The following is a 22,827-nucleotide window of genomic DNA, read 5'->3' as shown; positions in this document are numbered from 1 at the left end:
GCTCCCCGGGCGCTGCAGTGATAGCTGCCCATTGCTCCGGGTGTACGTGTGTGCACTACTCAATGGATGGGTTAAATCTATAGGTCGCATTTCGGGTATGGATCACCATATCTTACAAATAGGTCACTTTCACTTAACAATGGTTTTTACATATGGTTCTACAGTAGTGACAATAAAACAACAACAATTAGAAAAAAATATATAAAAACGGGAAAATAATCACTTGCATAATAGGCCGTAATTAAAGAGAAAGGCTACAATGGTAGTCAAACGTTGCCCAAAGAACACTTTTGTTATACACTTATAAGCATTTTTTAAATGTCTTTCTCCGGAAACAACTCGAGGGTGAGTAAATGAAGACAGAATTTTCATTTTTGGGTGAAATAAATGATCAAGAGTAGCCCTGAACAGAGGCGACGCGCTGCTTTGACTGACATCGCGCATTCTCTATTAGCACACAGCATACAAAACATTAAACTAAAAACCCTTCTAGGTTAAAATTAGACTTTCCAAGCGGACTCGACGACGACGTAACGCTCAAAGTCGCAAGGCTCACACAATAACTGTTTTAGCCTTTAAAACAGCTACAGAAATCGCTGCGACTTTGGCCACATTAACACCATCAATGCTGACCGGATGGACGTCTTGACGGCACACAGCTGTAATGAGCATGAAGCTTACATTGACACCGGACTTCAACAACAAACAGCATTGAACTTACACACTACAAACACTAACGTTACGTCTCAACCCACCGGCACACTTATTAGACCAAAACACCGTGTAAACGAACGCTTTAAAGACACACCGCCGTGAGCGCCGTTGTCGTGTAGAACACAATGTGCCCAGCATCACACTGCAACACATTAAAAGCAAGAAATTCACTAACCCAACAAAAACGAGGCAGCCAACTGGCTACAAACACATACCTCCTCCGGACTAGAGCATAAAGGGGCGGGGTTTCTACCATGACGCACGCCACAGAGGCACTTGGTAACCACTTGGTTTATATACGCTAGCAGCACAGAAGCCCCTGATTGGTTAAATGGTTAATGTTTGTGACGCATTTAAGCGACTCACAAGCATGCTACATAAACAACAGGATTCTTCAGAGAAACCTCACAGTCCAGCGCAACCTCATCTTTAGAAATGTTAATACTGTGGATCAGTAAAATGTTCAGTTCCGCTTTGTTGGTTTTCTCTTTGGTTCAGCTCTGCCCAGCTCTGCCAGTTTCTCAGAAACATCTGCTGTCCTGCTGCGACTCTGCAGATCCTGTGGACAACTGTCTCTACACAACTCAATCATCTGAGGTAAACCTCCCTTTACAGAGTATAAACTAACTTGATTCTCAAAGTTAGACTCAATGCTGGATGTCGCTGAGGTGTGAGGGTTGACGATGGAGGCAGTTTAGGTGCGAGGTGTAAACACTGGAGGCCCATGAGGAGTTGATGCTGGATACAATTGATGTGTAAGGGGTCAACACTGAGCTGTAAGGGCATGACCATGGAGGTTGTTGAGGCGCGAGGGGTCGAAGATTGAGGCCGTTGAGGCGCGAGGGGTCGAAGATTGAGGCCGTTGAGGCGCGAGGGGTCGAAGATTGAGGCCGTTGAGGCGCGAGGGGTCGAAGATTGAGGCCGTTGAGGCGCGAGGGGTCGACACTGGAGGCCGTTGAGGCGCGAGGGGTCGACACTGGAGGCCGTTGAGGCGCGAGGGGTCGACACTGGAGGCCGTTGAGGCGCGAGGGGTCGACACTGGAGGCCGTTGAGGCGCGAGGGGTCGACACTGGAGGCCGTTGAGGCGCGAGGGGTCGACACTGGAGGCCGTTGAGGCGCGAGGGGTCGACACTGGAGGCCGTTGAGGCGCGAGGGGTCGACACTGGAGGCCGTTGAGGCGCGAGGGGTCGACACTGGAGGCCGTTGAGGCGCGAGGGGTCGACACTGGAGGCCGTTGAGGCGCGAGGGGTCGACACTGGTGGCCGTTGAGGCGCGAGGGGTCGACACTGGTGGCCGTTGAGGCGCGAGGGGTCGACACTGGAGGCCGTTGAGGCGCGAGGGGTCGACACTGGAGGCCGTTGAGGCGCGAGGGGTCGACACTGGAGGCCGTTGAGGCGCGAGGGGTCGACACTGGAGGCCGTTGAGGCGCGAGGGGTCGACACTGGTGGCCGTTGAGGCGCGAGGGGTCGACACTGGAGGCCGTTGAGGCGCGAGGGGTCGACACTGGAGGCCGTTGAGGCGCGAGGGGTCGAAGATTGAGGCCGTTGAGGCGCGAGGGGTCGAAGATTGAGGCCGTTGAGGCGCGAGGGGTCGAAGATTGAGGCCGTTGAGGCGCGAGGGGTCGACACTGGAGGCCGTTGAGGCGCGAGGGGTCGACACTGGAGGCCGTTGAGGCGCGAGGGGTCGACACTGGAGGCCGTTGAGGCGCGAGGGGTCGACACTGGAGGCCGTTGAGGCGCGAGGGGTCGACACTGGAGGCCGTTGAGGCGCGAGGGGTCGACACTGGAGGCCGTTGAGGCGCGAGGGGTCGACACTGGAGGCCGTTGAGGCGCGAGGGGTCGACACTGGAGGGCGTTGAGGCGCCGACACTGGAGGGCGTTGAGGCGCCGACACTGGAGGGCGTTGAGGCGCAAGTGGTTGACGCTGAAGGCCAGCGTGTTCTGGTGTACAACGTGGTTTATTTGTGCCTTTTTAACACAAGTATACTTGTATTGTACCTTTAATCTAGTTTAGAGATACATCTCAGGCACTTCTTGTAACAGTGTAGTTGTCCACTTGTCAGAGTGTACTATTGTGACATAAAAGTGTTCTTCAATAAAATAAACTGTGTTTATTTAGTCTAGACAGTTCAGTATTCAAATAGTTCACTTAAAAGTTTACTTATACTAGTATGTACTAACAAGTATACTTAAACATTTTTTATTCATTTTAAATATTTATATCATTTTGACTTTTTATTTTACCATAATTACCACTCTTGCAAACATATGCTGTACAAATACATTTACAATAACCAAACTCAATCTTTTGAACAGATACATTTACAAAAATGATTTGAAATAAATTGGCATGTTTTAAATGTTCTTGGATAGTGATCGATGTGATGGTTCAGTTCTTCCATTTGTTCTTCTTAGCGGGCAGCTGTCCTGTTGCCTCCAGGTATCTGTTAATGAGTTCCTCCTGTACAGACGCTAGACATGGTTGATATCTGCTGTAGTCCATAGTGTACTCGCCTTTACCCTAAACAACACATGAAGGAGAATTTTACAACCAATTTGATTGGTGAACATTAAGTGTCTTAATGTTAACACTGTTGAAAAAAACAGCACATGATGGTTAGTTAGGTTTTGAAGTATGGTTGCTGGTCCTGAGCTGGTTTAAGATGGTCCTAATCCGGATTAAGATGGTTTTAAACCGCTTTAAACTTGGGACTAGTTTAAGCCAGCACATGACAAGTTTAGTAGCTGCAAATGACCAGCTACCTTGCTTCAAAAACTAACTAACCACACACGTTTGCTTTTTGTACGCTTTGATAAAAGATATTCTTTTCTATTCTCTCATTAACACTATCCAAGCTTCTTTGACTGAGTTCATGGCAATAAGCCAATGACTTGATGGGAACATGAGTGATGTAACATTTGAAGTGGTTTCTATAGCAGCAGTAAGTGTAAAGCTGCATGTGTTACCTCTGTGCAGGAGCGCAGCTCTGTTGAGTATCCAAACATGTCATTCAGAGGAATCTAATGAAACAAACAGACATCGATCAATACATGTGTCAGTCATATATGTGCTTTTGATATCAACAATGCCATCTCTTGATGAATCTTACCAAAACAAGTCTCTGTGATACATTAAAACGCACATCAGAATAGTTTGTGTTATTTTAGCGTACTCTTAAATCCATTAAATTCACACTCTCTTCTGCATTCAATAGTCAGCCAACTCTGATACTTTCGACGCACATAGCATCTTTAGTGAACAATGCCGTTTTTTGCTCGTTCGCTTCATGATGCACATCGGATTTCAGTCAATGATGTGAGTCAAATGATCCAAACATTAAGTCATACATCGACAATCAAAAAGGAGAGGGGCTTCAAGCTATCCGTTTGAAGCTGCATTCACAAATATAAAACAAAACCTTCAGGCTTGAGCACAGAGGCGCTCAACAATGCTCAGCTGTAGTGCTGTCGCTTCAATGAAACATGAATGTTTCCATGCTAAACCTATCAGTAAAAAATCACTTCTGCTCTAGAGAGCGCAAGTGACTTAGCTGGCTGAGATTTTAGCTGAAGTACATCATCGCTTCTGACATGGTCGAAGTAAATGTAATGGTGTGACTCACATCAGCATACAGTGTGAAGTATCCCTCCGCTCCGTCCTGTCCTGTAATGACACCATGACGACGATTGACCCCGGCAATAACTGACCCCTGGAATTCATTAGGGGCAACGATCTCCACGGACATCACTGGCTCCAAAATAACAACATTGGCTTTCTCCATAGCTGAAGATACAGATATCATAAAAAATAAGCGAGAGGAGAAAAACGGGGATAGTGATCTGCTCTCTTAAAGGGATAGTTTAATCATCCTTTATTCCCACTCTTATATTTTAAAACCTGTACATGACTCTTTCTTAAGACATTTTGCGAAATGCATGAGCTTCAATGTTTTTGCTTTGGTTACCTACCTACCTTTTGTGTTCTGCAGAAGAAAGAAATAACACCGGTTTAAAACGACAAGAGGGCGAGTAGATGATGAAATATTTTCATACCCTGTTTGAGAGCGCCCTCTCCTGCACGAATGAAAGAGATTTCATTGGAATCCACCATGTGATGAGCGCCGTCGTCCAGCACAAAGCGCACTCCAGATATCTTGTGTGCCGTCAAAGGACCCTTCTCGCAGGCTTCTCTGAACCCCTGACAGACAAACACAGCCGGAGAGAGAGACCGTGAGCGACATCAGGCACAAGCACACAAGCATGCGTATCAATGTGCTCTTACCCTCTCCACAGCGGGAATAAACTGCTTGGGGATGTTTGTACCAATGGTCCGGTCCTTAAACTCCAGTTTTGTGTTAGTGTCGGTATCCAGCGGTTCCAGAACCCCCGTCACTTTGCCGTACTGTCCGGAGCCACCCGACTGCTTCTTATGTGTGAAGTCAAACCTGCAACAACAACAATAATATTATCAGTAAGGGATAATCCACAGCTAGCCTTGCGTTAAAGGATTTTAATGCAGGAGTGAAAGCTGTTATTGACATTTACAGGGTCATTTGTGATCAGACGGGAAAATGACAGGTGAATTGATTTCTGTCAGTTAATTTCAAACATTGATCAAACTGAATGGAACTACCCGTCCATTAAAGGGACAGTTCACCCAAAAATAAAAAATTCTGTCATCGTTTAATTCCCCAAAGGTTGTTTCAAACCTGTATCAATTTCATTCTGCAAAACACAAAAGAAGATATTTGTTAGAATGTCAGTAAGCAAACCGATTTGAAGCAACCCCCATTGACTATCATAGAGTGAATGATGACGGAATATTCATTTATGGGTGAACTGTCCCATTTAATGCACAACTTCCAGCCAATCAGAATCCAGTTTTCAAACAGACCAATGGTCTGTTTATTTCTTGTTGTATAGTATTTCTATGCTTTTTGTATATTACAATAATTTTCCTATTCCTCGCCATGCTGTAGTCAAAACAAAATTTTGAGCCAAAAATATATTGTACACCATACACCTCATATTTTGATGAGGCAGGATAGAGAGCTATTGTAATTCATATGTATATTATATGTTTTTCGAATATCCCTTCAAAAAATTGTTGTATTATACATGTATATAATAATCTGTATTTATCTGTATTTTTTAATACATATATTTGTTATGTGTTATTTTGTATGCACCATGGGTCTGATAGTAACGCAATTTCAATCCTCTATATGTATGTACTGTACATGTGGCAGAATTGATAATAAAGCCTTTACTCTATATAAACTGGACATGCAGAGACACACACACGTGCACTTTATACACCTTGCGATGATTAACCATGTTTTTATAGTAAAAGTACAGTAACTTGACTATGTTTTGGGATTTTTATTACAATTGGCAAAACCAGGTATTTTTCTCCTTCGGCCAAAGTAAAACCATGGTTGATTTTCGTAAGGGAGGTTAATGTCATATCTGCTAAAATACTATATGAGAACTGTTTTATAACTTTTCCGTTTTTGGTATTAGTCATGGTAGCAGAAAGCGTTGTGAAGTACCAAAACAAACTGTTGCAAGTAAGCTGCTCAAAGGAAAAGCGTTGCTGTCCCTTTAAGAGAGGGCGCGGTGATGCGCGGACGGGAAGTGTAGAAAATCACGAGCGCAAAAGAAGCATGTGAAGAGGAGTGTCGATGTCATGCGGCGCTGCGGTCACAGTGTGACATTCAAGTATCGCGTGAGCGTTTGGAAGGCTGTGCTCACGCGATACTATGATGTCATACGGCGATCTTTGAGCGCAGCGCCGCAAAAAGTCGAACCGAACGCCTTCTGGGTTTGTTTATACAGTGATGTCACGTTCAGAGAGCGGGTCAAAGTCAATAGCAACATCATTTTATTTCTCATCCGTCTGTATTCTGTGTTTTATCTGTCACGCACAGGCGGAAGCTGAAATGTCCACAGGGAATCTGGTGCCCACTCATTTCCCAGCCCGTCGTGCGGCTCAAGTGGCCCTGCATTATATCAACACGCGACATGGCTCGCCCTTCAAAGTGTTCGGACTGCAGCAGGTGCACGAGGCTCGAGCGCAGGTGAGTTTCATGTGCGAACAAGTGTGTAACGTTACTTTACTGTAAGCCAGTGTCTGCAGCTCAGAAGTGTGTAGTTTACTGTACTGTGTACTGCTCAGTAAAGTTTTCTGCTAACAGGAAGTTGCAGGAGGAGGCAGGAAGTACTATCTGGACTTCTCTGTGGTCGACTGGGCCAGTGAGGTTTGTGTGTTCTGCACTTTCATCACCGTTTGAATCTTCTTAAAGCGACAGTTCACCCAAAATTAATTCTCTCAACATTTACGCTCCCTCCTGTTATCTCAGATGTATGTGACCGACTGACTTGAGCGCAAACAAATATTTGAAACAAAATCTCCAAAAAGTACAAACATCCATCATTAAAATAATGCAAACGCCCCTCCAGTGAACATCTTCTGAAACAAATTGACACTTTACAACTGGAAATCCTGACAGTTTGTGAAAGAAAGTTAAGATGCGTATAATATTTTTATATGACCAAATATTAGTAGATAGAGAACAGTCTAGTAAGCGTCTAAAGGTAGCGTTCAGATAAGTTATGCAATGGATATGTCACAGAAAAAGAGTTTTTATATTAAGCAGTCATGTGTTACACCACACACCTACTGTATAGAGAGCTGAGTGACACCCAGACTGTGTTCATTTATATACTTGAGCTTTTCAACTATTCAACTAATTTAAATACATAGAAAATTTAAATAAATGTGTAAAAATATATATCAAACGACAGAAAATTTAAAATACGAATAAATCTGAAATAACACTACAGTCTGTAGAAATTATTTGACTGCGCTTTACTACAGTAAGAATTCAAACTTTTGCTGGTCACGTGTATTGTTGAATATGTCAGGGTTCAGCGGCCTTCAGATGTTCGGCCGAGGTTTTCTTCCCACGGCGAGATGAGGCCGCCCCACCCGAGGTTCAGTGCAGCTGTGAGGCTCTACAGCACATCAACTGCACAGCTGAAGAAACAGCTTTCTACCGCAAGTACAGCGAGGCCGAGCATGCCGTCACCGCACACAACATTCCAGGCAAGTTAATTCCCAAACACATCACACACAGATAGAGCGCCGTGAGCTTCACATGCATTTCTCTCTCTCCTCAGACAGCTACGGTAACATGACTGAAGAGATGAAGCCCTTCTGGCATCTGGCACGCGTGGCCTCATCCTTCATCATGCTGAGAGAATCCACCGAGAACACAGAGTTCAACATGGCACAGGTGGCCAGCGTCGCACAACAGGTGAGCTGCACCACATGCGGCACGGTGGTGCGCACACTGATCGGCACGCGTGACCTTTGACCTGATGTATTGCAGGCGAACCTTGAGGAGCAGCTGATGTTGAAATATCACGTTCTGCTTCACGACATGCCCTCACAGGTAACACATGCATCATCACAGACGGCCTGAAACAAACCTGTATGACGTCATAATCTGTTCCGTCACATTTGTGTGGGTTTTATTTAGTGGTTTTAAGAAACGGGCTTTCATGACTGATGTGCGTGTGTTTCAGGAGATCATTCATTGGAAGCTGTCGATGTCATGGTCTCCAAATGAAGGAGTCAGAGTGATGGAGACTGAATTGCAGCCCAAATGCCCTCACGCCATGCCGCCCAAGAGCACTGAACCCGTGTCATCATCATCCGCTTTAAACTGATATAAAACACTGTGTGTGCTAAGGTCATGGAGCAATAAAGAGTTCAGGCCTCAGAGTGCTGTGTGTGAGTGCTCTTTATCAGTGTGTGCTTGTGTTTTAATTCATAGGTGGTTATTTGTTCAGGTAAACACTTTCTGTTTAAAGTGACAGTGCACTTAGCTCCATTGTCTAATGGTTACCTGGATTCTTCTGGGTTTTTTTTACTTCTACCTTATACTTCATCCTTTTGGGCCCATGCTGAACATTTGAAAAAGAAACCGCAAATAAATATCTTTCATGTCTTGATGATCTAATGACCCAGTTTCTGTGCCTATACCATTGTTTTTGAGCCCTGTGTAAATTCTTATTTTAATTTTCGGGGCTCATATTCACGAAACATTTATCTTGGCACTAAGAGTTCCCCTTAACAGCAGTCAAAGATTTTAGTGAACAGTTTCCTCAAACCTCTTCATGGCGCTGCTGAGAGTATCTTTTACTTAGGAACAGAAACACATCTTAAGCTCAGAGAAAGGCTGGTGTTGACCTTGTTGCTATGGATGATTTCAGCAAGCTTATTGACTATGACCACAGTGATTGGCTGATAGAGGATTGGTCTCTGTCCGTCATTTAATCAGAGAAATGTTATAGAATGGGGTATCATCTTTAAATGACATAATTTAATTAAGATCTTAAAATAAAAATGTAGTCATAGCCTATATTTTATAATCTTATTTTTAAATAGTTTAAGTTACTAATTAATCAATCATACTGCAGTTAGTTTTTTTATTAAATAACAATAAAAAAACTAAAGACAAACACATGATAACAAAAGACATACTTGATTTTTGAAATGTAAAATAAAAAGGAGTTGTCTGCCTTTGCAAATAAACAATATGTTCAAATAAAGTATATGTTCAGCTAATTGTAAGCATCTTGCCTGTCTGGCAAACCGGTAGCAGATGTTATGTTATGAAATTTTTCTAAAATGTTTAGGTTTCAAGGCAGACTGCCGGTGTAACAGCCATTTTTGGGTTGATGTGAGTTAGTCTTAGTCCTCTTCACTACTCCCAACATTCACAGATTTAGGTGCTAGTTTAAGTGCTAAAATGCTTTGTGAAATACTTTAGGAGTCCTAAAATTAGGACTGACACGCCCATTATATTAAAGAGTTTCCCCTAAATCGATAAGTTAGGAGCTACTTTTAGCCTTGAGAAGTTTGGTGAATACAGGCCCACTATTTTATTTAAGAAGCATTTATCAAGGCTGGTTCAGAGATGCCTACACAGATGAGTCTGTTTGGTTTCACTCGCCTCCAACTCGCTCATTTCATGTACATTACCTCGCACAAAGACAAAAAAAAAGTGTGTTTTAGACTTACGTCACAGCATTGGTCACAGTTTCTCTGAAAGCCACCTTTGGTTTCCCCATCACACACGGACAGTTATATTCTCTCTCCATCCTCTACAACACAACAGCAAAACATCATCACCATGTTAGTGACTTATGTGAGGGTCTTACACACAAACATCACATCATAAACTCGTCAGATCTTAAACAAGACAAAAAAACAATGAGAAATTCAGGGCATCGCATGTGTTGTGTCCATCTGTAATGTGTCACAATCCAGCTCTAATGACAATAACCATGACAATATAGACATTTCACCTTAGAATTGACCAGAAGATCCTAGTAAAAATAAAAGTTATTCACACAGCATCTTAACGCTTAAAAGAGCTCTTAACATCAGAAATTGTTAGGACTTTTAAGATGCGTAAGAGTTTATTTAGCAGAAGATGAAATGGATGAAAGAGAATGGGTGATGATGACAGTGAGTGAACAGGGCTCTAGACTCCGTTCCCCTTTTTCAGTTGGTCGCACTAGCTTACAATTTGATCGAACCCTTTTTATAGTAGTCATAATGACCTCACTTGATGAATCTTTCTGTTTATATGTCACTCTGTCTATTAAAATAGTGGTGCCCAATAAATCCAAAATAAATGCAAAGAAACTTTCTATTTGTTATTTTATACAGTTGTTATTATTTTGTTTTATATTCAAGTTATATATTGGCTATGAAATGACACAAATATAACCTGTCACTCTTCACAATCCTCCTTTTTGACCACTTTGCAAAAAGCTGTACTTTTTCACAGGCCTTCATTATTTTTACCAGATTAAATTAAATCTAATTAGCTAGCTCAAAACTTAAAAGTGACTCAGAACTAAATTATTACTTTACTACACATTGTCATAAATAAACTTTAAATACTAAATCTTACTAACCACTCTTGTTAAATAGTCTTAGCATGCTTGTGTTCTGATGTGTTTTGAGTGACTGATTTGTTGGGTTCAGTCAGTGAGTCTCCTGAGTTCAGTGTTTGATATAGGAGTTGTTTCAACAAAATAAATCAAATGTTCAAATGAGTCATTGTGTCACAAATCGGACGTTTGCAGACATTGATGTGCTGTCGGTTTTAGACAGCTCTTAAGACATCACAAAAGATATAAGTTAACAAATACATGGAAAAATTAGAAATCCACCTAAAAAGGTATGGTTAGCATCAATTTTGTTTTACACTTTTCTATTAGTCTTCACAAATGTATTATCTTAATAAATACATCTGTATCATCCCTTTCACATTAAGTTTAACAAATGTTATTATTCAAAGAGACATCCTAAGCACAAATCCCTCTAATAAATGTCACAATCTGCTGGGTAAATATTTATATATATATATATATATATATATATATATATATATATATATTTAATATTTATCAGTAAGGAATTTTTTTCTTTCTTTGCCATAGACTCTGATAAGCACTTTATACGAGTGCTGTCCATCACTTCTGTGCAAGACGTTGAGTTCATCGAATGCCACATACAGAATTAAATGTTTTAAATCCAAATGGAAATAGCATCAGGATCGTCTTCTAAAGTATGCCCTCATGGATGTGAAGCACATTATTCGCAGGTCGACAACCGTATAATGTGTTAATGAGACAAACTTTACAGTAGATGGGAAACTGTACTGTATTGCCCCAGCGTGATTCACATTATGTAAACTGCCTTTATAAGAAGGAACTGCACATATGCAGAATAGCAAATAGCAGTAAATACACGCACCGTATTCTCTTCTTCTGAAGTTCACTCTGAACTGCGAGGCCGTGGATTGAAGAGCTTGCTGAATAAAGACGAGGCGGAGCGGAAGTCTGCCGCTGTTGTCATGTGTTTCGCGGATATCATAGCATGTGTAGCAGGAGAGAGGGCCCAGCAAAGGGGCTTGGCAAAATGTTGTTGAGTGTTTTATTCAGATGACAATTTCTGACTGTTTCAAACAGCAGTCATCAGGGGGTCCCTCAAAAGCGGGGGCCCCAGGCAATTGCCTGCCCCATTCCTACGCCTCTGAGAGAGAGTTCAGAAACCGACATGTTCGACTTCATAAAGCGCAGCGCAGAACGAAATATGACATCAATATGTGAAAGTGTGTAAAAGCATATGGAGGACTCTGTCCCACGATGCTTTTATGGCGATCGGTCTGCGCAACACTAAATGAAGTAAAACAAACACTTTAGTTTGGAGACAGAGGGAGTGCACAATCTCTCTGCTCGCTCTTTCCTACACTTATCACAAGTGTGTCATTGACCACTCATGAAACGCATTACATTTTCAAATAAATGTTTGCCGGGAAAAAGTTCGTTTTACACCAATGCGACCCTGTGAAATTTTACCTCGCATGTTATAAAAAATTATTTCATTTGCGAACATTTTGGACCAAGTCTAGAGCCCTGGTTACTCGGTGCGGACTGCAACAACATAAAATAAAAAACATGATGCTGTTACATATGTAGGCTACTCTACTTACTGTTAAGTATTGAAAACTGAACTCGGTTGGGCATATAATGTAGTATTTCTATGCAAAATACACTCCCTCAGCTTTTATACAAGTTTTTTTCAACCATGGATAACTTTGACGAAACAAAGGTGCTTATTTTCCTCTTATGGACGATTTCCCCCGGAACAGTGAATGTGCACACATAAACCAGAAGGAGAGCGAGAGGAAGAGCACGTCCATCAATTTGCGTCGTCCACTGTACAACCCACCCAGCACTAGACGTCATTTGGACGTCTGTTTTTGGGCTAAATCAAGTCGGCCCGTCCTGGCCGTCTTTTAGCCCAAAAATCGACGCCGAAATTTGGTCTTTTTTTGGTCCGACGAAATTTGGTCGAAATTAGCCCAAAGATCGACGTCGAAAATTTGTCTTTTTTTGGTCCGTCTAAATTTCGTCCAACTTTAGTCCAAAAATAGTCTGATTTGGTCAAAATCCTAGATCGGAGGCCTGTTTCGGACCACATATATTACTGATATTGATATGAAAAGAAAATCACATTTGCAGTAGTTTCTTGATAAAAACGTGTGTTGCGACTATTTCTTAAGATATAATTTAACTAGTTCAACAATGTGGCTAAAGAACACAAATATTTATATTATGAGCCGATATGCTTATAATGGAAGCCGTAATATTCAATATAAAATATCCATAAAAATAATGTTGTGGCTGCTAATTCATTTTTATAAAGTGTTTTCGCCGCTTCTTCATGATGCACAAACCTTTCAGACGTTTCTTAAGGTTGGTCGATTTGTTGTTAATAGTTGCTCATAATGTTGCATTCGTGAGAGTTTCCCTTATTTATCACGCAACCGTTCTCCGCTATTTACAGAGTGCATTAGTTTTTTCCGGTTTTTGTTATACAAAATTACAGCTTTTACAGCGCCAAAGACAAGCATTAATGTTGACAATGACAATAATCATTGTCAATCAATATTGACAAAGTCGTTGACCAAAGCACAAAAATGATCTTTTCTCATCCCAAAGCAAACTCCTGAATCTTCAGTTGCTGCACATTAATGGAACTTTACAATAAACTGGGTTCTATGTTTAGATGAAACTACAAAATTAGCTTCTTTGAGGCAAATTCAGAATAGTTGATCCAAAAATGATGATTCTGTCATAATTTACTAATTGTCCCAAACCTGTGTTAATGTCTTTGTTCTGTTTAACACAAAGGAAGATATTTTTAATAAGGTTTGTGACATGGCCACGATTGCAGTGGATTTGAGAAAATTAAAACTTGATCTTAAAGTTCATTTCAAATTTCAAAACCAATGCTTTCATTCTGCAACAAGTAAATTTTTAGTCCATTGAAGAAAAAGATCATTGGATGAGAAGGTTCTTCACTGCACATCTCATTGAAAAAAAGGGAAACAGGTAAGATTTTTAATCTCATATTTAATTTGTATACTTTTTAGTAATTATACAATTTGTATTAAATGTATTACTACTTAATATAATCTTAAAAACATAAGTGTACTCAGCCAATCTAAAATCTTGTCTAGGGCACAAATACAGGCTGGGCCGGCCCTGTTTTAAGACACTACGAATATGAAATATACATTTTTATTTAGTTAGCACTTAGTTACAGGTGGTAATTAAATACATTTTAAATATGCCTACATGAATAGTATGTTAAAAGCACATAAATCAATAAACAGGAAGTGTGAACTATAACTTCTCCCGGAGCAGGAAAGCTCCGCTACATCAACTATGACTTCTAGATAGAGCGGAACTGTTACTATAGCAACGATTTCAACTTAAGAGTTTGTGTCTGAGGAGGCTTAAATACTAAAGCAGAATTTTTAGAATACAACTTAATTTAGTGTGCGGAAAAGAGCAATTTAAGTATTTTTTGAAAGTGTCCTTTTTAGCAAAGAGCCACACACACCACTATAGTCAGGCTCATTGAGCCGCACTGCAAATTTTTTCTAATCTATCTACTTTTTTTGTCATAAGGTAGTACAACGCAAGGTATGTTTCCATAGATACACATTAAAAATGTCATGTATAAACAATATATTAAAATAGTACTTCTTGCTTGCTTGCATGCGCGTTCCAACCCCGCGAGACCTGGAATATAAACTGTGGTCTGTGACCCACCGACTCACTTCTGAGTGGACCACACTACAGCCGTTTATCTGAGGTAAAAGCTTTTGACTTAACGGTTTTATTTAAACTCATCCTGTATCATAAGCTTACAACAAAAGAAAATTACATACTATGAGGAAAGTATAATAATCATAGTAATAATCATCGAATAAGGACACAGACAGTCTGAGGAGAGTTTCTTTCACGCTTTCACAGAACAGTTGACGGACTGTCTTTTCCGTTAAATGGCTACTGCAATAACTGCTCACACATGGTTTACTGTCTTTTATGTGCTGTTTACATCTGAACCGTATGATAAAGGCCGCTGTCGTATAATGTAAAATACCTTTTCCGGGTCCAATGTTATTGTACGGAAGGCGCCGTACATTCCTTAACTGTGAATCGAGGCATTTCATTTAGGCTATATGCGAACTGAACCATCTTTACAACAAATTAATTATTCCTTTTGAGTAACAAACTGAGAACAAATGTGTTTTTCTTTGTCATTGCAGATGCAGTCAAAATGTGAAACAGCAAGGCCACCGACCACATCATAGTCAAAGCCATGGGAGACGACACGGCCCCTGGGCGATCTGGCGGTATAGCGGGCACCGTGCAAACTAAAGTGTTCTTATTACATTTTGTTATTCAAATGTTTCGATTATTTGTATGTTATGTAACTGACAATAAATGTTTCGTAGTACTTTTAGTCAGTTGTCTTTTTTTGAGAAATATAATATAATATTGAATGCATATAAATGATTTTATGCTTAAAATTAAGTTAAATTCAAGTCTGGAAAAAGACAAAACTTTTTATAGACGTCTTTCAACAACCCGAAAAAGACGTCTTCTCAAAGACCCGAAAAAGACGTCGTTTCACCTTTCACTTTTCAACCACATTTCGGCTTGTTTGGATGTCTGGCACTGACGTCTTTTCGACATCTTTTCGACGACTTTTTGATGGGTGGGAAGAGTGTTTGTTCTACTTTAGTATCTTTTGTTGTGATTTGTTTTGTTCGCCGGCGGTCGGCCTTGAGGGGTCGCATGCTGTTATTACTTATATTTTAAAAAAAATTAATGTCTTCCGGTTTCCGCCTCCTTCCTTCCTTTTATTGAGCTTTTCTACAATGAGATTGGCAGAAACTGCGCGTGTTGCATCCACTTTAAGCAAAATAACCACTTTTACATTTTGCATGGAGGAGTGCGTCAGGTGAAATGTTTTTGTGGTGAAGCATGTTGTGCGTACCTGCGAGTAGATCTCCAGGTGTAGTTCTCCCATGCCGGAGATGATGGTCTCCTGACTCTCAGGGTCATACTGGACTCTGAAGGTGGGGTCTTCTCTGGTGAAACGATTGATTCCCTTCGAGAACTTATCTGTGTCATTCTGCGAGAGGGAAGATCACCCGTGACTGAATATCCAACAGTACACAAACACAACGACATGTGACGTGCTTCAGTACCTTGTTAGAAGGTCTCATGGACATAGAGATGACAGGATCAGGAATATGAATGGATTCCTGTGAATAAACACCATCATCATATTTCATGTGAACATCAGTGTGTGTGTGTGTGTGTGTGTGTGCGTGTGTGTGTGTGTGTGTGTGTGTGGTTTCTTCATGTACCATGGAGAGGTTGGCGTTACTGCGAGCAGTAAATGTATCTCCACTGGCACATTCAATGCCAAATAGAGCACAGATATCTCCCGCGTACACCTCCTCGACATCCTGAAGATCAACAACACAGTTCACATTCAATCGCTGATGGCCGCAACACAACACAACAGTGCAACTCTTCAGCATGAACACAAACCTCCAACTGATCAGCGTGAAGTCTCACCAGCCTCGGAACTCGGACCCTTTTACCCGTGCGGGTGTTGTAGATATATTCAGTTTTCTTCAAACATCCCTGATACACCCGCACGTACGTCAACTGACCGAATCGACCCGCCTGAACGTGAGGGGCAAAGACACAAAGTCAAGGTGCGTTTGAGGAAAACAAAAACATTCGTACAGTCTGGAACTCACCTCCAGTTTAAAAGCCAAACCGACAAACGCTTGCGTAGCGTCTCTGGACGAGTCCATCTGAATTTTTGTGCCGTCATTTGTGTCCCTGTATGAGATATACGCGTTCAAATTCGTACGCACACAGATGAGGAGAAACACGTAACAGAAGCATTCTTCTGATTAAATTTTCTGAGTTTGTGATGTCATGGAGAACGCGTTGTGTACTCACTGGTCGTTGAGAATTGCGTAGTTCTTCACCTCGCTGGGGTTGGGCAGATAGTCCAGCACAGCATCCAGCAGAGGCTGGACTCCTTTATTCTTCAGAGCGCTGCCCACCAGCACAGGAGTGAACATTCGCTGGACCGTCGCCCGGCGTACAGCCGCCTGAACACACGCAGATAGAGAAAGACTCAACGACACGGGCCGACAGCATACTTGCAAAGTCTACTTGGACTCACGCTCACACCTTTAGCTCGTCCACGCTGGGAACTTTCTCTTCCAGAAACATCTCTCCAAGCTTTTCATCTGCGTTAGCCACACACTCCACCAGCTCCTGACGCCTGTCCACCGCCTCCGCTCGCATGTCCGTTGGGATCTCATCGTAGCGAATGCTCTGACTTCACAAGACAAAGACGTCACAACATCGCTTTCACATCGCATTCACCAACATTCTGAAGAGCAAAGACGCTTTACCCGAAAGGGCCTTCAAAGAAGATGCTGCGCTCCTGGATCAGATCCACAATCCCACGCAGGTTTCCCTCCAGACCGATGGGAATATTGACAAAGGCGGCGTTATGATTGAGTTTAGTCCTGCGCAAACAACACAAATGGAAAAACACATGAGCTTATAATTCAGTTCACAGTGCAAATGCATCTCTGACTTCAATTGTGGAGCGCTTTTCCACCATTGTGCCAAATCCTTCTCGTTGCTTAATGAGCTAGTTAAACAAAATAAATGTCGCCGGTGAGCTTTTGCAAGACCAGTGTCCGCAGACTCATTTCCGGTCGTATAACACTATGGAGTAGTTTTGCTCAGCAATGTATAGAGGATCTATACAGTGTTACTGTACACCAATTATAAGGTTCTAGGGTCCTGGCATTGCACCAGTCATGCTAAAGAACATTAGATTCACTTTTAACTTAATAATTTTAATAACAAAAATAACAACAATGTTATTTGGTTATCAAAAGTGTTCTTCCTACTATTTTATCAAATTGCCTTTGTGATATAAGGCCAAATGATGCGTCACGCCATCATTGCAGAGCATTTTCAATTTGCATCGTGCTGTCTGCCACAGTACAACAATACTAATTTGCAATACCTTATTTAACGTTTATCACATTAATGAGAAATCTCTTCGAGAAGCTGTTCAAGAAGCTTATTTTACTGACGATTGTATCCACACACCTTTGTGCTCTTTCTGGTCCATGTGGTGCAAGTTCTAGATAAAAAGACATTGCTGTTTATCTTATGCTTCGACAGATAAAATAAAGGCCAGGGAAGTGGAGGTTTCGCAGTACGCCATGAGTTTCTCTGTGCGAGGTGTATCGCAGTTCGTTAGGTTCGGTTGAAATAGCGATATGCCCCTATTATTTACTTATTTCGAAATTAAATATGTTAGGGGCTTAACTTAAAGGGTTGATTTTTTTCTAGTTTTACAACAAATCTAGGGATGGGCAATCGACTCTCGCCGACTCCTTTTCGATTCCGTAATCTTTAATGTTGTCATTGACTCAAATTGGTCAAATTGTCTTTGTGATTAACGCAAAGCAGCGAAAACATTAAAAAAACAATCGTGTTTAAGGTCATACTCACACCTCCACTCTCTCTCTCTGGCGGTTTACATCCGATCCAGAACACTGGGTTAATCAGAGCATGAGCGACACCTGGTACTCTCAAAAAAAGCTCACGCAATATTTCCCTTTCATTCTTCACCGTCAATCCAATCACATTAAATTCTAATAAAAAATGATCCTATATTTCGTCTGTCCCTCTTCAAGCTTTTATTTCTCGAAACAACTCTTAATCAAATTTGAATGAAAGCGTCACGCTATGCTTAAATGTGAGTCTGCCTGCATAACTGGACACAAATCAAAATCAAGTTTGTGGAAACAAATGTTAAAATGTGATTCATCCAGCTTAAAGACGTAAAAGATCAGCAACAGCCAGGAAGTCACATCATATATTAAGTTCCTGTTGCTGGGTAATTATTATAGAATATTTGTTGGTTTTAAAATGACATGTTGATATTTATAAATTCTTCTTATTGTTAAATGGTCAACACAGAAAAGCAATGAGTTACATTAAGAAAAGAACACAAGGTAGGCTCAACGTCTTTTCTCTTGGCTTACAAGACCACCACTGGTTCGGCACCACCTTATCTTCACTCGCTACTGCAGACATATGTACCCGCCAGATCCCTACGCTCTGCAAACGAACAGCGTCTTGTGGTACCATCCCAAAAAGGAAAAAAATCTCTATCGCGCACCTTCTCCGGATCTGTTCCACCTATGTGGAATGATCTGCCTGCTGCTACAAGATCTGTAGATTCTGTAGCCATCTTTAAGAAACGCCTGAAAACACATCTCTTCCGTCAACACCTGACTGATCTGTTCTAACTCTATTTTCTTCTCTACTCTTAAAAAAAAAAAAAAAAAAATGAATGGTTCTGTATACTGTGTTGGGTTATATGAGACCAGCCCTCTTTTTTTTGATTGCACTTATGCTTTTGTTGTACTTATGCTGTCCCAATTGCTTCTATTGCCTACCCCACCTGTAAGTCGCTTTGGATAAAAGCGTCTGCTAAATGACTAAATGTAAATGTAAAACATTTTACACAGGTTAAAAAATACGGTCTTTATTTGCAGCTTTGACTCGTTCAGTGTGGATGATTTCCATTGAAAACTAAATAAATCCATTGCTCTCTTGTCTCCCGTGAGCCTGGGAACATTGTTCTGTGTTGGTCTGTGTAAGCTTTGCTACTTTTGCCATGGTGTTGAAACTTCACACATGCGAAAGACAAAAATGGCGGCACCGCAATGGGTGGACACGTTCAGAACAAGGGGAGGAAATATTATAATAAGAACGACTGTTTACGTCATTAAGAGAGTGATTTCTGAAGTCTTCGTTTTCTAACAGACTTGCAGAGATAGGGTCACATAAAAAAGGTTAATGTTTGTCATTTTTTACGTTTTCTGAGTTGGCAGATGCACAAGAGACCCGATTTTAGCATTTAAAGATAAAAAAGTATTTTCATTTTGTTTCAGTTTCTTCAAATAATACTGCGTGTGTGTGTGTGACCTGAGCTGCTGTAGGGCTCGGCTGGGATTGGCACCCATGCGGTCCAGTTTATTGATGAAGGTAAGGGAGGGCACGCTGTAGCGTTTCATCTGTCGGTTCACAGTCATGGTTTGACACTGCACACCTCCGACCGCACACAGAACCAGCACGGCTCCGTCCAGCACACGCAGAGCTCGCTCCACTTCGATGGTGAAGTCCACGTGACCTGAGGAACACACATCACACACAACACAAATGCTACATCAGAGTCACATAACCTCTTGACATTTGGCTAGTTATCATCTCTTATATACGTATACAAAATGATTGATAGGTCAAACCGTTCCATTCATTCCACTGCACTGTATTGTATTGTGGGCCAGAGTAGTGAACATCAGTCAGCAGCGTGTTGTGTTCACTGTTCTGTACTAATGATCAGTGAATACACACCTGGTGTGTCGATGATGTTAATGTTATGATGTTTCCACAAGGTGTATGTGGCGGCAGACTGGATGGTGATCCCTCTCTGTCTCTCCAGCTCCATAGAGTCCATGATAGCCCCCACCCCGTCTTTCCCTTTCACCTGACAACACACACACACTTCTGTTGCTTTCATTGTCGTGTTGCTCTCGTAGGCCTTGAAGCAAGGCTGTCTGAGAGCGCTCGCTCACCTCGTGCATCTCTGCTATCCGGCCTGTGTAGTAGAGAACTCTCTCTGTCAGCGTGGTCTTCCCGGAGTCAATGTGAGCCGAGACCCCAATGTTCCGGATACGTTCGTTCGGTGTGACTCCATTTGAACACGACCGGCAGCTGCTGATCAACACCTGACACAACAGAGAGATGGAGACAGAACATGACTTACGACTGAACCTGCTAGAACAATACTGTCAGACCTGGTAAAACCACAGTAAAACTAAAATAATCACTTTTCAGAAACGATCCAGACACACATGTTCCCCATAACACACACACCAGACTACATGACCTGGGTTTAAAAATCACATCCACAGGAAACTTTAATCATACGGTGAATGAACTGAGAGATAAAGCACGTAGGGCCTTCTTCTATGCCATCAAAGGTGTCCTATAGAAAATCCAATTACAATTTGGCTGAAAATATTAGAATCAGTGATTGAAGCGCTTGCCCTCTATGGAAGTGAAGGGTCAGCTGACAAATCCAATTTAAGATTTTACTACATGGGAAAACCATCCAATTGAGAGCCTGCATACAGAACTCTGTAAAAATATCTTACAACCTCACCGGCACACAACAAACAATGCATGCAGAGCAGAATTAGGCAAATATCCACTCATCATAAAGATAGAAAAAAAGGCATTCAGATTGTGGAAACATGTTGAACACAGTGACCCTCACTAATATCATTATAAAGTCCTGAAACACCACGAGATGAGCAAAGAAATGAATCCTCTCTGTCAGCTGATCCAGAGCTTCAGACCTGAAGTTTCAGCCCTAACATCTACTGATGCTCTCAACCACAACAACACTGACAAAATCAAACTCAACACAATCACAACACAAATGAAACAAAATTATATCACTCACTGGGAAACCCAAACAAAACAACAAAGTGAAATGCAATTTTTAATTGGCCCTAAAGAGAATGGCAGAATATCTGTAAACAGTGACAGATTAAAAACTAAAAGCCATGTTGATGAGATGCAGACTCAGTGGACATAAAGTCACTTTAGAGACCGGCAGACACACACAAACATGACTGCCACAGGACCAGAGACTGTCCACACTGTCATCTCAACACACCTGAGACACAACTCCACTTCCTCACAGAATGCACAAAATACACGGATATACGGACAATGTTTTGTGGAAAATCAAGTCCATACACAAGCATTTGAAAATCTGTCAAAAGATGAGAAACTGGCGTATCTGTTAGGAGAATACAAGGACTGCCACATAATATGTGTGCCTGTCACAACAAAGGAGAAAACAATCAATCTGACCTGACCTGCTGTTTCAAATATTTCTAAATAACATTAGATTATTATATCCTTTAATATGCTTATAATTCTGCTTTCGTAAATCTTTGATTAGATTATAATGCATTTCTGTTTTCATATAATTACAAACCGCTTTAGTTGCACTACATACATATAATGTTATTTTATATTTTAATTATCTTTCATTTCGTTTGTACACATACTTGCACTATTTGTACGAAGCACAGTTGCAAGTGCTTTGGCAAAACGAATTTATATTTTGTCATGCCAATGAAGCACACTTTAATTAAACAGAAACTTAAGAGAGAGAGAAGAACATGATGATAGTGATATAGAGAGAGTACACATACACACACACACACACGCACCTGTGTAAGCGCGATGTTTGTCGGTTTGTGTATTCGAGTTAAAGCTGATGTTGCTCTCAGGAGGCTCATTCTGACAGATACACTAAAACGTGTGATGATGTTACGTACACATGGGCTGAATGTCAAGCTCTGACCGGCTGCCGGAGAAACACTTCCGCTTCAACAGTGAGTCGCGAGGGACAATCAAAGCACACGTGATAAACGCGATTTTCTTTACGTCACCTCGTTACCGCCCAATGCGTCCATGTGTGTCCTTTTTGTAAATAGAGAAAAATTCAACATTAATTCAGTCACATTGATGGTTTTCGATTATCTTTAATTGAATAAGCCTGTAACATATAATTTAATTAAACGAGTGCACTTAACATGTATTATATATATTTCGGGTTTTATTTAACACTCTATAAAGTTACTCTCTAAGAAACATAAATCTGATGACAAAAAAAACAATACTTAAAATATGTTTCTAAGTGTTTAATTATTATTATTTATTAATGCCATATAGTGAATAATTTCACTCCTCACTGATGTGACTCGAGGTCAGGGTCTCGAGGTCACGTGATTCTGTTTGTAGAGGTCAACAATAGTTGTTTGTTACTGTGTACACAAATATCCTGATCTGTGATGTCACTGGCTGTAATGAATGAGAAGTTATGAACTATTATTTAATCCTCAAGTTTTTAATGCATGAACCTGTGGGTTTATTACTGAAGGTAACTCACAGATATTTGCACATACCATCCATCACATGAGTTATGAACACATCTGAAGGGAAATGTACTGAAAAT

General features: G+C 41.2%; 2 protein-coding genes across 4 annotated transcripts; one reads left to right on the top strand and one right to left on the bottom strand.

The window, feature by feature from the left end:
- The first annotated feature begins 997 nt into the window (after positions 1 to 997).
- lxn (latexin) lies at positions 998 to 8,500 on the top strand. Of its 3 annotated transcripts, none has more exons than XM_056756235.1 (7): positions 998 to 1,311; positions 6,644 to 6,793; positions 6,911 to 6,973; positions 7,641 to 7,825; positions 7,900 to 8,032; positions 8,108 to 8,170; positions 8,304 to 8,500. In XM_056756235.1, exons 1-7 carry the CDS (start codon positions 1,150 to 1,152, stop codon positions 8,445 to 8,447), a joined length of 900 nt encoding a protein of 299 aa, XP_056612213.1. In that variant the 5' UTR covers positions 998 to 1,149; the 3' UTR covers positions 8,448 to 8,500. The 3 variants fall into 3 exon arrangements, with proteins under 3 accessions (XP_056612213.1, XP_056612212.1, XP_056612214.1); XM_056756234.1 differs by having other exon boundaries at positions 1,011 to 1,311; positions 7,641 to 7,821; positions 7,896 to 8,032; XM_056756236.1 differs by lacking the exon at positions 998 to 1,311 and adding an exon at positions 6,367 to 6,537 and having other exon boundaries at positions 7,641 to 7,821; positions 7,896 to 8,032.
- Positions 2,810 to 22,196, bottom strand: gfm1 (G elongation factor, mitochondrial 1). The gene is made up of 18 exons (XM_056756232.1): positions 22,040 to 22,196; positions 20,366 to 20,518; positions 20,145 to 20,277; positions 19,716 to 19,920; positions 17,108 to 17,224; positions 16,881 to 17,031; positions 16,644 to 16,798; positions 16,436 to 16,520; positions 16,221 to 16,358; positions 16,034 to 16,135; positions 15,872 to 15,928; positions 15,658 to 15,795; positions 9,805 to 9,887; positions 4,996 to 5,158; positions 4,767 to 4,911; positions 4,337 to 4,497; positions 3,681 to 3,734; positions 2,810 to 3,234 (listed from the first exon to the last, which is right to left on the bottom strand). Exons 1-18 carry the CDS (start codon positions 22,106 to 22,108, stop codon positions 3,103 to 3,105), a joined length of 2,241 nt encoding a protein of 746 aa, XP_056612210.1. The 5' UTR covers positions 22,109 to 22,196; the 3' UTR covers positions 2,810 to 3,102.
- Between the last annotated feature and the right edge of the window lie 631 nt (positions 22,197 to 22,827).

The sequence above is a fragment of the Triplophysa dalaica genome, chromosome 9, assembly GCF_015846415.1.
Source record: "Triplophysa dalaica isolate WHDGS20190420 chromosome 9, ASM1584641v1, whole genome shotgun sequence".
NCBI classification, from domain to species: Eukaryota; Metazoa; Chordata; class Actinopteri; order Cypriniformes; family Nemacheilidae; genus Triplophysa; species Triplophysa dalaica.
This window is presented reverse-complemented; position numbering and strand designations above follow the sequence as displayed.